Source organism: Theropithecus gelada, chromosome 16, assembly GCF_003255815.1.
Source record: "Theropithecus gelada isolate Dixy chromosome 16, Tgel_1.0, whole genome shotgun sequence".
In the NCBI taxonomy this organism is placed as follows: Eukaryota; Metazoa; Chordata; class Mammalia; order Primates; family Cercopithecidae; genus Theropithecus; species Theropithecus gelada.
In genome coordinates, this window is record NC_037684.1 from 53,099,185 (window position 1) to 53,112,235 (window position 13,051).

The following is a 13,051-nucleotide window of genomic DNA, read 5'->3' on the forward strand; positions in this document are numbered from 1 at the left end:
GACTAAGGGTCACTCCGGTCACTAACTGTGCGGGCCTGAACAAGGGGTTTCCCTTCCCATCCTGAGTCTTCAGTTCTCCTCAGCTAGAAAAACAGGGAGACTACGTCCATGCCTGGCATGGGCCTTTGTGTACCAGCCAGTGAAGGACAGGCCCAATTCTCGTGCCCAGCAGGCAGTTTGCCAGAAGCAAGATCACCCTCCTTCCACTCCAGGGGTGGCAAAGGACATTCATTCCGTGGAGGGGGAGGGGAGTGTGTAACTCACTCTAAATGGGGCTGGGGTGACCGGGGAGTGGGAGGGACCACTCACAAAAGCCAGGGCTAGAAACTCCTAACGGCTTTTTTTTTAAAGAACTTCCCTTCCCCCTCCCCCCCCCCCCCCCGCTGGGCACCCCTCCCCCACGTCCAGCCGCTGGTGGCCTGCAGCCAACACTGGCCACACTGTCCGCATTCAGGCCTCCCCGCCCTCCTGGCCCTCATCTCTCCCCAGCCTTCCCCACACTGGCTCTCTCGCCACCTCGCCACCCCCCCACCTCTCTGAACCACGTTGACCTCTTCCGCCCTGGCGCCCCGCACAGGCCCGGGCCCCTTGGTTCCAAGTGGGTAGGGGAAGGGCTTCGGAGGCCGGGAGAAGCCCCGCGCCCGCCAGGCCCCCAGCCCCGCATTCCCTGGCCCTGTGCGGCCACCTCGACCAGGAGTAAGATCGCTGCGTCTGCAGAAAGCTGGCCACCGCCGCCGCATTCCCGGGTCGCGGCTTCCTGGCCAGCTGAGCCGCACTCTAGAGTTCGGCCCAGTCCCGTCGCCCCCTCCGGACCCTTAACCCCTTCCTCCCACGCGACACCAAGGGCCCTGGCCTTGCCACCCCAAGGGAGAAGGGTAAGGAGTCCCAGTTCTCCTCGCTAAGGAAGTGGGGGTGGCAGGCCTCGCTCGCCTGCCCTCCTCCCCTTCCCCATCCATCTTGCAGGAAGCCCCCCACCCCCCACCCCAGCCGCGTTCGCCGCGCCTCTAGTGGGAGCCTCTGGCCTGGTGGTTTCCGGGGAGAGAGCCCGAAGAGCAAGGGCCTCGGCAGCTTCCTCGGTGGGGCGGGGCCGGCGATGCCAGCCGGGGACGCGGAGAGGCTGGGGGTCCCCGCCCCGCGGAACCTGCCCTACCGGGCGCGGTTATTAAGGAACCTCCCTGCCCCGCCAGGGCCTGCGCCTGGGTGTGTTGAGCCCCAAGGGTGGGGGCTGGAGGGGAGGAGAGCCAAAGGTCAGCCGCTGCCCGGTGGGGGCCGCGAGGGGGACTAGCCCCGCCCGCGTGTCCACGCCGCCCACCCCTGCACCCCCTCCTCCCCTACCTAGAACGCCGTGTTTGCCAGTGCAGTGGGCACCGCCGGCTGGAAAGCCCTGGGGGCGGGGACGGCTCCCACACCCACCCCCCCGCAGGAATTCCCCTTTCCAGCCGGGCGCCTCTCGACTTCCCAGGGAGCGGGGTCACCCTCCTGCGCCGGCGCTGCGGCCCGCAAAACCAGCCCACTTTGCTGGTGCAAAGGTTCAGCACAGGGCTCGAAGGCGGAGTTGGTGGCCAGAGGGGTCCGGCCCCTCCCTGCCTCCGACGTTCCTTCTGAGCTCATCTCAAACAGCGAAAATGCACCTTCAACATCTCCATTTAATATTTACATTCAAGCAGGTAATAGTTGGAAGCTTATAGTTTAGACATTTCTAGTAGCAGCAGTTTCTAGAGAGCTCGTGTAGCCTTTTAACAAACTTTTTTTTTTTTTGCACATAGAAACAACACATCCATGTGTACAGTATCAAAAAATATATACCAAGGTTACTGGTATTGCAGTTCCTGGAACGGGAAGAGGGGAGAAAATGAAGTCAACCGAAATACTGGATGGAGGGGAAAAAAGGTCAAAAGAAAATAGTTTGTTTGATATAGAATATAACATGATCTAGAGGAAACTCCATAAATCTAGGTTTTTATATTTCAATATATAAATACCTACAAATAAATATATATATAGCAGCCCGAAGAGGGGTGGTCGGGCCTTTTGAGCTCAAACAATACATTTCAATAATAACACCACGTACAAACGGGAGTAGAGTCAGCACTTGACAAGTTAGCACGGTTAAAATATAATACTAGAACTCTGAGGCCGGGCGCAGAGCTGCCCTGTTCGTTCCGGGGGTCCATCTCCAGCAGGGAAGGGCAGGAGAGGGCGAGCCCCGCCGGCACCGCGTGGAACGGGCCTCTGCCCGAGTCTGAGCCGCCGCAGGGGGAGCATGGTTACCTCCGCTCCGGGCGTCCTCACCCTGGGGGCCAGCCCGGGTCTCTCGCGGTTGGCGGGTAGGCGAGAGGGGAGTCTGCCCCGAGGCCCCAGGTGCTCAGCCCCCCGCCCCCCCCCCCCGCGGGAATGGCGCTTCCCCTTCCGATGCCCTCCAGCTACACGGTCACGTACTCCTTGAAAGTAACGGTGAGGCAGTTCGCGGTGACGTCGGTGATAATTATATTCCCAAAGAAGGGCTTGAACTCGCTCAGCGACTCTGCAGGTTCGTCCTGGGCCTCGGCCGGAGGCTTCTCCGCCGCCGTGGTGGGCGCCGCTGCCACTGCCACGGCTGCCACCGCCGCTGACGCGGGTGTCTCGGGCTTCACCTGGAGGGAGCTGGGCGGCTCCCCGGCCTCGCTGCGCGTCTTGACGCAGCGCAAGTCTATGGGCTCATCCAGGTCCGAGTCCAGCAGGATGACCTCGGGCTGCGGGAGGGTGGCGGTTGGTGGCAGGTCGGCTGGGCGCTCGGCGGCTGGGCTGCCCCCCAGGCAGGTGGGGGTGCTGATGCTGCGCGCAGTCAGCCGCTTCTTGCAGGGCTCGCGCTCACCGTGGGTCTCGGAGAGGCAGCGCTTGCGCACGTGGGAGAGATTCAGGCCGACGGTGTGGTGGTGGTGGTGGTGGTGGTGGTGGTGGTGATGGGGGTGCGGGTGCGGGTGGTGAGAGGGCGGATGCGTGCTCCGGGCCGGGTCCCAGGCCAGCAGGTCGGGCTTGGTGGTGAGCTGCAGGGGCTGCTCTCCAAAGGCCTCCTTGGTCGGGGACAGCTTGCGGGAGCCGGCATCCTGGGGCTGCGGATCGCTAACCCCGGACACCTCCTCCTCCCTCCTCTTGGGCGGCGCCTCCACCTTCTTCTCCTCTGCGCCTGCCGCCTTTTTAAAAGTCCTGTCGGCAGGGGGGTGGCGCTCTTCGGCCGCCCGCTTCTTGTGGCTGGGGGAGCGAGCCTCCCCCTCGGCCACCTCGCCGGACTTGATCTTCACCGCCTGCATGCCGTTCTCCATGTATTTGCTCATCACGATCACGATGCGTCCGTTCTTGTTCTTGTTCTTGACTATCTTCATCTTGCCCCCGATCCCGTTGCCCGTCACAGCCTCTTTGGGGGCCGGCATCATTCCGTTGGGTGGGCCCTTCTCGGAGCCTTTGCCTGGAGCACCCGCCGCACCAGCCAGGGGCTTCACTGCCCCCAGGTAGCCCTTGGCCCCCGCGCCTTGCGCCCACTTGTCGGGCGGGTGGCTCTTGGCCCCCAGGTCCGGGCAGGTGGGGCTGGGCGCCTCCTTGTGGCCGCCCTGGTACTGCAGGTCGTACATTTTGGGGTCGGGCTGGTAGGGGTGGTGCTTCTTGCTGTTGAGCTGGTAGTAGTACTTGCCGCTCTTGCCCGGCGGCGGGGGCTTGCCCGCCCGCTCCTTGCTGTGTGGCTGGTACTGGTGGTGCTTCTTGCTGTTGAGCTCGTACTGATGCCCCTGGCCCTTCCCCTGCGCGCCCAGATCCAGCTTGGCACGGTTGTCAGTGGAGGAGTCCTGGAGTCCGGTCAGGACATTGGAACGACGGGCAAAGGTAGGCACCTGAGGGAACGGGTGCAGGGGTGAGAGGAGGGAGGGAGCCGGCCCCACCGCATGCCAGGAGTTTCTGGAGTGTCCCAGCCCTCACCAGGTCCGCAGCTGCCTCATGGGGGGCAGGAGGTGGGAGGTCTAGTAGAAAGGAAGCGGGGTTGGGGTGCTGGGAGGAACCACCCCCCCATCCCCGGGCCTGGAGGCAGCTCTGGTGGACATGTCAAGGGGGTCCCCGGGGGCGGCCACGTGTATTCACCTGCACCACCAGCGGTTTGGGCTTGGGCCCTCTCTTCCGATATCCCATCAGCTGCTCCTGCCGTTCCCTGAGGGGGAGGGAACAGAGGGCAGTGCTGTTAGCCTCTGAGTCACCCCCTCCCCGCTAATTCCGGAATCTTCGGTGATGGCCCCCCACTTTCAAAGAGCATCAGGTAGGGCTGGCAGGACACAGAGGAATCAAGAGCTTAGGGCGGGTCAGTCCTCAGTGCCCTCAACCTTCGCATCAACCCTCCTCTGCCCAAGAGGTCCTGGGCGAAGGGCTCCCCCACTTTGATGCCCACACCTGAATCAGCACCCCCCAAGCCCCACCTCTGTGCTCAGGAGGCAGAAGCTTAGGGCTGCACCTCTGGCACTCGTGCCCGCAGCCTTGGACCTGTGGCTCTGTGCGAAGCGGAGTGGACACTGGGGTCCAGGGAAGACAAACCAGCCCAAGCGAGGTGTGCGCCGACCTCATCCCTCCCGTCAGAAGCGCGGGATGCTAATGACCTCATTAAGATTCCGATAACGAGTGCCTCCGGCAGAAGGGAGGGTTCTTTCTTAAAGGCCAGGCACTAAACAGGGGGAGGGGCTGCGCCCTTGTTTACACAGCGGCAAATGAGCCAATTAGGGGCTGGGGGCGGGGGCAGGCCACCAAGGCCAGGGTCTGGCCAGGTTTGTAGCCACCTGGTGAACCCTGGGCTCCTCCCAGCTGAGCAGGTGGGCGTGGCCGGAGCAGCTAGGAGAAGCACCACCTCCTCCTTGGAGTCTGGCTCCTGGCCGCCTCAATTTCCAAATTATTAATAAAGCCCATGGGCGGAGGCACCGGTCACTACAGCCACCAGGCTCCTGCCTTCAGGCCAGCCTAAGGGTGATCCACAGCTGGGGGCTGGATCTTCCCAGGCACTACCCAGCCCTCCACAGAAGAGTGGGATGCCTCTCTAGTGTTGCCAAAGTTGCAGCCCATTCCTGGGCCAGAAACGGGTTCTTCACAGACTCTAGCCACCACCCCCATGCCCCTTTGGACTAACCCTGGGGAGTTCTGACATGCCCCAGGGTGGGGGCCAGGGCCTGACTCTGAAGTTGCGTGGCATTGCAACAGCCTGTGTTTTAATTCTTCAGGGGCCCATTATGCAACGTGGCATCAGCTGCTGACATGGTTACAGGGTGGTGAACTCCCAGGTGGAATGGGGCAGGATCCCGGCTCTGGGCCCCCCTGCACTGCAGGAGGGCAACTTCCCTGCCCCGCCGGTGGCTAGCTCAGAGGGTCTACAGTTTACAGTTTTAGCGCCAAATGCGCCACAGGAAATAGTGCAAAATAAAAGGGGGAGGAGAGATGGAAGGCAGCGGGGTGGCCGAGCTCCAAGGGCCCCGGCTGCTCCTCCCCTCCCCGCCCTTCCCCCTTCTACCCTCTCCGAAACAGAGAACCACAGCCACCGGCAACGAACCCAGCTGCAGCAGCTGCAGCGTGACAAGCAACCGTGCGCACGAGGATGAGTCCCCAGAAGAAGCCACCCCTCCACCACCAGGCAGCGCCCACCCCAGGCCCTTGGGTCAAGCCCCCTTGCCTTGAGGGTGGGTGGCCCTGCCCTACCAAACAGCCCAGTGGGGTCAGGATGGGGGGCAACCCAGCACCCTGTGGAATCTACTCCTGACCAAGCTTAAATTCCCTGGGGTGTGTGGGTGCAGCTTTTAAGGCCATGTCAACTTTTCTCCAGCCGCCAACAGGTTAAGTTCAGTTCCATGACGTCCGGGCGGTTTCACAATGCCAGCTCCCTCAGAGCTGCACCGCGAGGTGCTGGTGCCAAGCGGCCAGTGGCTGCAGGACAGCAACACCTAGGCTCCGGGGGTGGGGCTCCCAGGTTGCAACAGGGGGGGGCCCTGGGGAGCCAGGCACAGCCCCAAGTTCTCCGGGCAGCTGCAGGGCCACCCACACACACCCTTCCCAAAGTTCCCCCAAAACCCAAGCCTGGCCTTCCTTGGCCCTGCCCCGCCCCCACCCCAAGCTGCAGCAACCGCCAAGGACGCTGGTTAGAGGAGCTGGGGCCGCAGCGTGCCCATCCAGGCCGGTTAGGGAGGGGGCTCCCACCAGCTCCCTACCCTCCCCTTTCCTATTACTGCGTCGCCCCCTTTGCCATTCCCATATACGGTCACGGGTGGCAGGCGGTGGCTGCGTGGGGGACGCTCACCTGTTCTGGAAGGCGATCAGCAGCCTGGGGTCCAGGATGTTCTCCTCCGGTTCCCACGTGTTATATCTTGCAAGGGAAAAGGGAGGGGGACACGGTGTAAAAAAAAAAAAAAAAAAAAAAAAAAAAAAAAAAAAAAAAAAAAAAAGCCAGCTTTGCCGAGGCCTCCAGGTGGGGAGTGACATAAAGCCTTACTCTGTCTTTATGAACATTTAGCTGTGGATGTGGAGGGTAGATTTCTGCAGGCCTGACATAATCCCTGATACACTGCCCCCCTCAAATAAACACGCAAGGGTAGGAAGAAAGGGGAGGGGTAAGGAAAATGAAACTAGCAGTTTATTTTGCAGTTGTCAAGAATTTTAAGCATGTTACTGCGACATGTTCCAAAGCCACTTTGCTCACCAGGAACCCTGCGTGCAAAGCAGCCGAAATGCAAAGTCGCACTCCCCCTCCTCTCCCCAGCCCCGAGTCCCCGCGAGGGCTTCAGTCGTTCTCCATTTGACCCCTAATCCGATCACCAACAGCCAAGCGCCCCCCCACACCCCCTCGTGGCCCAGGAGCCTGCTGTCACGGGCAAGCAAACCCCAAATACTCAGCAACACAAAAATATGCCTCCGTGTGTGTGTGTGAGTGTGCGTGTGCCTGCGCGTCTATCTCCATCCGGTGCCTTCGCATTTCAAATTAAAGAAAAAAAATTCTCCACCAAAAGCGCTGCAGTGACAGTTCCCAACATTTTCTGCCTTTCTTCTTCCCCTCCCTGCACCACTAGGAGGGAGAAGGCACACAATTGCATTTTCGTCGCTTTTTAATTTTTTTTTTTTTTTTGGTTTTGCAATATGGAGCCGTTCGGTGGAGGGAAAGGGGAAAGGAGCCATTTTCTGCTGCACATCAGTCAGTGCCTGAGCCCTCCCTCCCTCCGCCGGCCTCCCCGGCTCGGCCCCGCGTCTCTCCAGCTCCTCCGGCTCCTTTTAGTGCATAAATTAGTGATGGCATTTCCCGGAGAGCGGAGCACAACACAGGGCGCCGGGCTCGGGCTCGGCGGCTCGGCTTCCCCAGTGCCTGCCACCGACTTCCCCACCCCCTCCTCCCTCCACCCCACCTCCACCCCGCCTCCCGTCCGCTCCCCCCCCCCCCCCCCAGCAGCTCGGCGGGTCCGCGGCCCCAAGCCCCGCGCCTCGGCCCCGGGCCCCCGCCCTCCGCCGCGACTTACTTGGGCGACCAGCCTCTCCATTTCACCAGATACTCCACTCTGCCCTGGGGGGAAGAGACAGCACTCCATCAGCTTCCGCGGGATCCCCGGCCCGGCCCGCAGCCTCCCCACCCCCTCCCCGCCTTCTCGCGGGCCGCTCCGGCCGCCGCTCGCCGCCCCCGCGCCGCCCTACCTTGCGGATCCGCTTCTTCTCGATGCTCTCCACCGCGAAGACGTGCTCGCCAACAGCTGGCAGCTCCATGGCCCAGCCGCAGCGCGCCGGGGCGCGGGCGGCCGGCGCGGCTGCAGACGCTGCTAGCTCCCGCCGGCGCCCAGCTGCCGCCCCGGCCGAAGCGCCCCCGCCGCCGCCGCCGCTCGCCCCGCACACCCCGGCCGGCCCGCCGCTGCCCGCGCCCGCCCCGGCTCCCGGCTCGCGCTCGCTCAGACAACTGAGCCCGGGCCGCGGCTGCACAAGAACTCATGCAAATCCCGGACGTCAGCGGGCGGGGCCTCGCCGGGCCCAGCTCGGCGTCAGGGGGCGGGCCGCTGCGCGGATTGGCGCAGCCGGGCCTACCGGAGGCCCCGGGCCTGGGCGGCGGGGGGAGGAGGAAAGGGCGCGGGTGGGGGACGCAGAGGGGAGGGCGCCGGGGAGGTGCAGGGGGGAGGGATCGGCGAGCCTGGGAGAGGGAGGCTGCAGAGAGGGAGCGGGACCGGGAAGGAGAGGTGTGTCCGCCGGGGCGGAGGCGGGCGGAGAGCTTGACAGCCCGGGAGGGTCTCGGCAGCGACCCCTCGCCCGCAGCCTGGTGCCCGGGCCTCCCCCTCGCAGCTCGTTCTCAGTGTTCACGGCCCCGGGACCCCTGCTGGGGGCCACGGAAGCATCCGCCGCCGCTCCCAGTTGCACCGAATTGCGTCACCAGCGGCCCGGGACGCGCGGGCCCCGCCAGCAGGGGGCGGAATGGGGCAGGGGCAGCTCGCGCCCTCCTGCGGGCCCCGCCTCGCCTCCAGGCTCCGGGCATATCGGAGCGCGAGGAGTGAAAGGGACAGGGCGGGGAGAAGGCCGAGGACTGGGTGCCAAAGAGACCTTGAAGAACGCACGAGGAACGGGACCGAGGAGCAGCCAGCTCCGGGACCCTGGCACCCAAGAACCTCAGCAGAAAGGACTCCAAATACGATCTCACCTCGATCCTCAAGGGCTCCGAATTTACACTTGGTCCTCTTTATTGACGGGGCGAGATGTCCTATTTCTATCCGCCTCCAGAGTCAAGCTAGGCGAGAGGCACAGGAGGCAGAGAGAAGGGGCGCAGGAGGCCGAGGTCCGCTTGGGGGCCCGAGGGGACTTCGTGGGGTCCAGGGAAAGGCCTGGAAAGAGGGACCTCGGAGGGCCGGGAAGAGATTGGGGCTCAGCGGGGGATGAACGGGCAGCGCAAAGGGGAGATGAACGGAATAATCGAGGAGCCACGCATTCGCCATGTGTCCGCGGACCCTTGTTCCCGACAGGCGGCCAAGCCAAGGCCCTCTGGACTGACGCGGCCCGAGCAGCCGCGAGTGTGAAGTTTGGCACCTCCGGCGGCGAGACGGCGCGTTCCTGCGCACGGCTCCTGCGTCCGGCTGGTGGAGCTGCTGCGCCCCATGCGGCCTGCCGAGGGCGCCGCCGAGGGCCCGCGAGCTCCGTGGGGTCGGGGTGGGGGGACCTGGGAGGGGACAGGGCGGCCCGAGGGGCAGGGGCAGGGGCGCGCCTGATCTGGGGTGTGTCTGGGCCCCGGCTACGGGCTCTTGAAGGACCGCGAGCAGGAAGCTTGCGCAATCCCTTGGCTGAGCGTCCACGGAGAAAGAAAAAGAGCAAAAGCCGAGCGAGAGTGGAGCGAGGGATGGGGGCGGGCAAAGAGCCATCCGGGTCTCCACCACCGCCCTGACACACGACCCGGCTGTCTGTTGGGGACCGCGCGGAGGCTTGGGCGAGCAGGGGAGGGAGGAGCCTGCGCGGGGCTTGTGTTCGCCCAGGAATCCCTGAGAAGCCTGAAGACGGTCTGGTGTTGAACGCACACGTGGACTCCATTTCATTATCACCTTGCAGCTCTTGCACCACGGAGGCTGCTGCTGCCCGGCGGCTCCTGCCCACGGAGACCCACGTGGCCCCTCCCCAGGGGTGTAGGGGTGAAGGTTGTCTTCTGATGGCAGCAGAAGTGTTGGGTTTGCGACTGATCTCTAACGAGCTTGAGGTGCAAACCTAGGATTCCCTGAGTGTTGGGGTGCGGGGGGAGCAAGCAAGGTGGCAAGACGCCTGCCTGGTTTCCATAACTAGTTGCAGGGGGTGGGGGCCGGCTCTCAGGGTTTATAAAAGCTGGGTAGGTGTACAGGAAAATATTTTTCTCCTGCCGTGTTTGGCTTTTTCCTGGCATTCTTGCCCAGGGCGAAGAACTGTCGCGCGGGACAGCTCCACTGTGGAAGGAGAGGGGTCGCGAGGCTGGCGCGAGAAGCGCTGTAGGTGGCAGTCACCCGTCCACGCCGCACCGGCCACCTGCGCCGTCGGACCATCGGGAGGTCTGCAGCAACTTTGTCCCGGCCAGTCCCCTTGTCCGGGAAGGGGCTGAGCTTCCCGACACTCTACCCTCCCCCTTTTGAAAATCCCCTGGAAAATCTGTTTGCAATGGGTGTTTCCGCGGCGTCCAGGTCGGGGGTGTCGGGGGAGGCCGAGTGGCTGCTGCAGCCTCCCTGCTGCCAGGGGCGTCGGACTCCGCTTCGCTCACTACGCCCAGGCCCCTCGGGGGCCCATGCTGAGGACTTCGGGGCCACACAGCAGGACCCGCTGCCCCGACGACGTGTTTGCGCAGGACCCGGGCTGGACCAGCCGCGGAGCTGGGGAGGAAGGGCGGGGGGCGGTCTGTACAGCGGATCTTTCCTGGAGCTGCTTGTGCGGCGGCAGGAAGCGTCTTCAGGCTCCCCAAGACTGCCGAAGGGGCCGCCCAAGCACTTCAGAAGCCCAAGGAGCCCGCGGCCACCCCGGTTCCTGGCCTTTTTGCTTACAACTTTGAAAGTGAAATTCACAAGCACCAGCAATTGACTTCCCTTCCGTGGTTATTTATTTTGTCTTAGTGGATGGAGGGCAGATGGGGAGAGAGGCCCCTATCTAACTTGGGTGGCTGGTTCCTAGAGCACCCCTGCCAGCGGGTGTAGGGAGGAGCTCAGGTCCGCGGGAGAGCGAATGGGAGCCAGGAGGTGGGACAGAATCCTGGGAAGGTACAGTGGGCGCCCCTGGAAGCTCCCCTGATGCCCCAGAGAGCCCTTCCTGGGAAGCCTCCCATGGGGGTGCCCTTGCCATCCCACCCGGCTGTCTTGGCCCCTCCAAGGGAGCCGCAGGAGAGACTAGCCTTACACCTGGGATTCCCAGAGCCTTCTGCTGGGGCTTCTGCCCCCGACTTCGGACAACCAGAGACCCACAGGCCCCCAAGAAGGTCCGCTGACCTGCTCATTTGATACTGCCCCCTCCCAGACAGGGGCTCGTCGAGCCCCTGGTTCTGCTGCCAGACTGAAGCCTTCCAGATGCCACCGCAGTTTGGGCCCCCGGGGCCCTCAGGGGCCCCTGGAGAGGAGAGCTGCCATCTAGCTCAGCCACAGGCTCGCTCCTGGTGGGGACAATGTTGAAGGAGTGGACCCTGGAGAAGTCGGGAACCTTTTAACAGCCGTGGGCTGGAGGGTGGCTACTAAGTGTCCGGTATGGTAAAGGGCATGACCTGCACCATCCCGGGGAAATAAACGACTTCTTAAAGGAATCCTCTCGCTGAGCCGGTGCTCTGGGCAAGGAGATTGCCACCGCCCGCCCACGGAACCCAGATTTGGGCTCTGCCTTGAGGGGGCCGCCCGTGGCTTCCCGGGTCGCTCCCCCGACTCAGAAAGCTCTCAAGTTGGTGTCGTTTTCCCGGCCCTCGGAGGTGGATTGCAGATCATCGAGAGGGGATTTACCAGTAACCACTACAAAATCTACCCGGACTTTAACAAGCACTCATTTCTCTCCCTTGTCCTTAGAAAAACTTCGCGCTGGCGTTGATCATATCGTACTTGTAGCGGCGGCTTAGGGACAGCGGAACTGGTGGGGTTGTGCGTGCAGGGGGAGGCTGTGAGGGAGCCCTGCACTCCGCCCCTCCACCCTCCTGGAAGGGTGGTTTTCTTTCTAAGGGTGCCCCTCCAACCTCCGGGTCCCCACTCCAATGTTTCTGCTCTTTGTCACACCGCCCGTGAAAGGGCTGCTTTCATTTGGGCGGCGAAGCCTTCGACGCCCCCGAGTCCCACCCTAGCGTGCCGCGCGGCACTGCGGCCGGGGGTTCCTGCGGACTGGCCCGACAGGGTGCGCGGACCGGGACGCGGGGTCGGAGTTACCGCGACGCCAGGGCCCTTTGACAGGGCCCAGGCACCCCTTGGGGCCACACCGCCGCCCGCAGGGCCGCGCCTCCGCATTGCGGCACGCTGGGGTGGCAGGCGCCGAAGCGGGACCGCTATTTTCTACGACGTCCGTCCCTCCCAACGTCAGGGCAGCCACCTCAGGCCCGCCCGGAGAAGCCCATCCGGCCCCCAGCCCCCACTCAGTCGTGAGGCCCCGCCGGCCCGGAGATCTGCGCTCCCGGGATCCATATTTCAAATATGATCTTTGGAACCGCTTCCACCGCCCGCCGCCGCCGCAGCCGCCGCGCTCACAACGGCCTCGGCGCACTGTGGTTTTATTTGGGTTTCGTTTGCTCAAGGTCGCCCCGAGGCTCTCTGGTGCCCCTGAGGTTCACCCCTTCACGCCCGCCCCTGTGTTTTCCTCTCGGGTGTCCCCGTCGCGCCCCCAAACCCAGCGGGGCCCACACACAGGGCAGATTTCTTTCTTCCTTTTTCCAACCAAGAGCTGCTGCAGCAAGCCAGGGAATGAAATAAAAATCGCTAGGCGGACCCCGAGGTGGTCGTCAGCCGAAGCGCAACTGCCCCCCTCCAACTCGCTCCCCTGCGCCCCTCCCCCTCGGCTACCCCCTCCCAGCTCCCAGCCTCGCGGCACACCGAGGGTTAAGCACGCGCGCGAGGTGGGGGTGTTTGGCTTGGGAGGGGGCGAAAAAGGGGGCGCCGAGCGCCGCTGGCGGAGAAGCTGGGCTCGCTCTAGTTCCCTCTCCCCAACCCCGGAGCCGAGGGGCGGCCCGATCGGAAGGGCCCGGCGCGTCTCCGCCTCCCCGGCTGGCCTGCAGCCGGGCCTGGCCGCGGCCCGGAACCGCGAGGACGCTGCTTGGAGGCCGCGTCCTGCGTAGCCCGAGAGGGGGAGGGGGCGGAGGCTCCGGAGCCGCGGCCGCGCGTCGCCCGCCAGCCGATCGATCCCCAAAGGCGGGAGCGCGGTGAACCCCGCCGGACACCTGGGGGGCCCCGATGTCTCTGCAGGACTGAGGGGCGAACCGAGAGGGGCTCAGGGATCCTGAGGCTGTGGGATGGCGGCCGGGAGGGCCCAGCCAGACCGCAGCTTGGCCTGCACTGCAGGGCGGGCGGTAACACCTCGGGCACCCCCAAAATTCCATATTGTCTGCATGGGGCCCAGGCTTTGGACACTTCCGGAG

The 13,051-nt window shown here is 64.2% G+C and overlaps 1 protein-coding gene across 2 annotated transcripts; it reads right to left on the bottom strand.

Annotated features, from left to right (window-relative positions):
- Positions 1 to 1,626: 1,626 nt before the first annotated feature.
- CBX4 (chromobox 4) lies at positions 1,627 to 7,913 on the bottom strand. Of its 2 annotated transcripts, none has more exons than XM_025360848.1 (5): positions 7,672 to 7,913; positions 7,500 to 7,543; positions 6,293 to 6,358; positions 4,108 to 4,174; positions 1,627 to 3,863 (listed from the first exon to the last, which is right to left on the bottom strand). In XM_025360848.1, the coding sequence occupies exons 1-5, from the start codon at positions 7,738 to 7,740 to the stop codon at positions 2,424 to 2,426; spliced, it is 1,686 nt and encodes a 561-aa protein (XP_025216633.1). In that variant the 5' UTR covers positions 7,741 to 7,913; the 3' UTR covers positions 1,627 to 2,423. The 2 variants fall into 2 exon arrangements, with proteins under 2 accessions (XP_025216633.1, XP_025216634.1); XM_025360849.1 differs by having other exon boundaries at positions 4,108 to 4,158; positions 7,672 to 7,874.
- Positions 7,914 to 13,051: the final 5,138 nt, after the last annotated feature.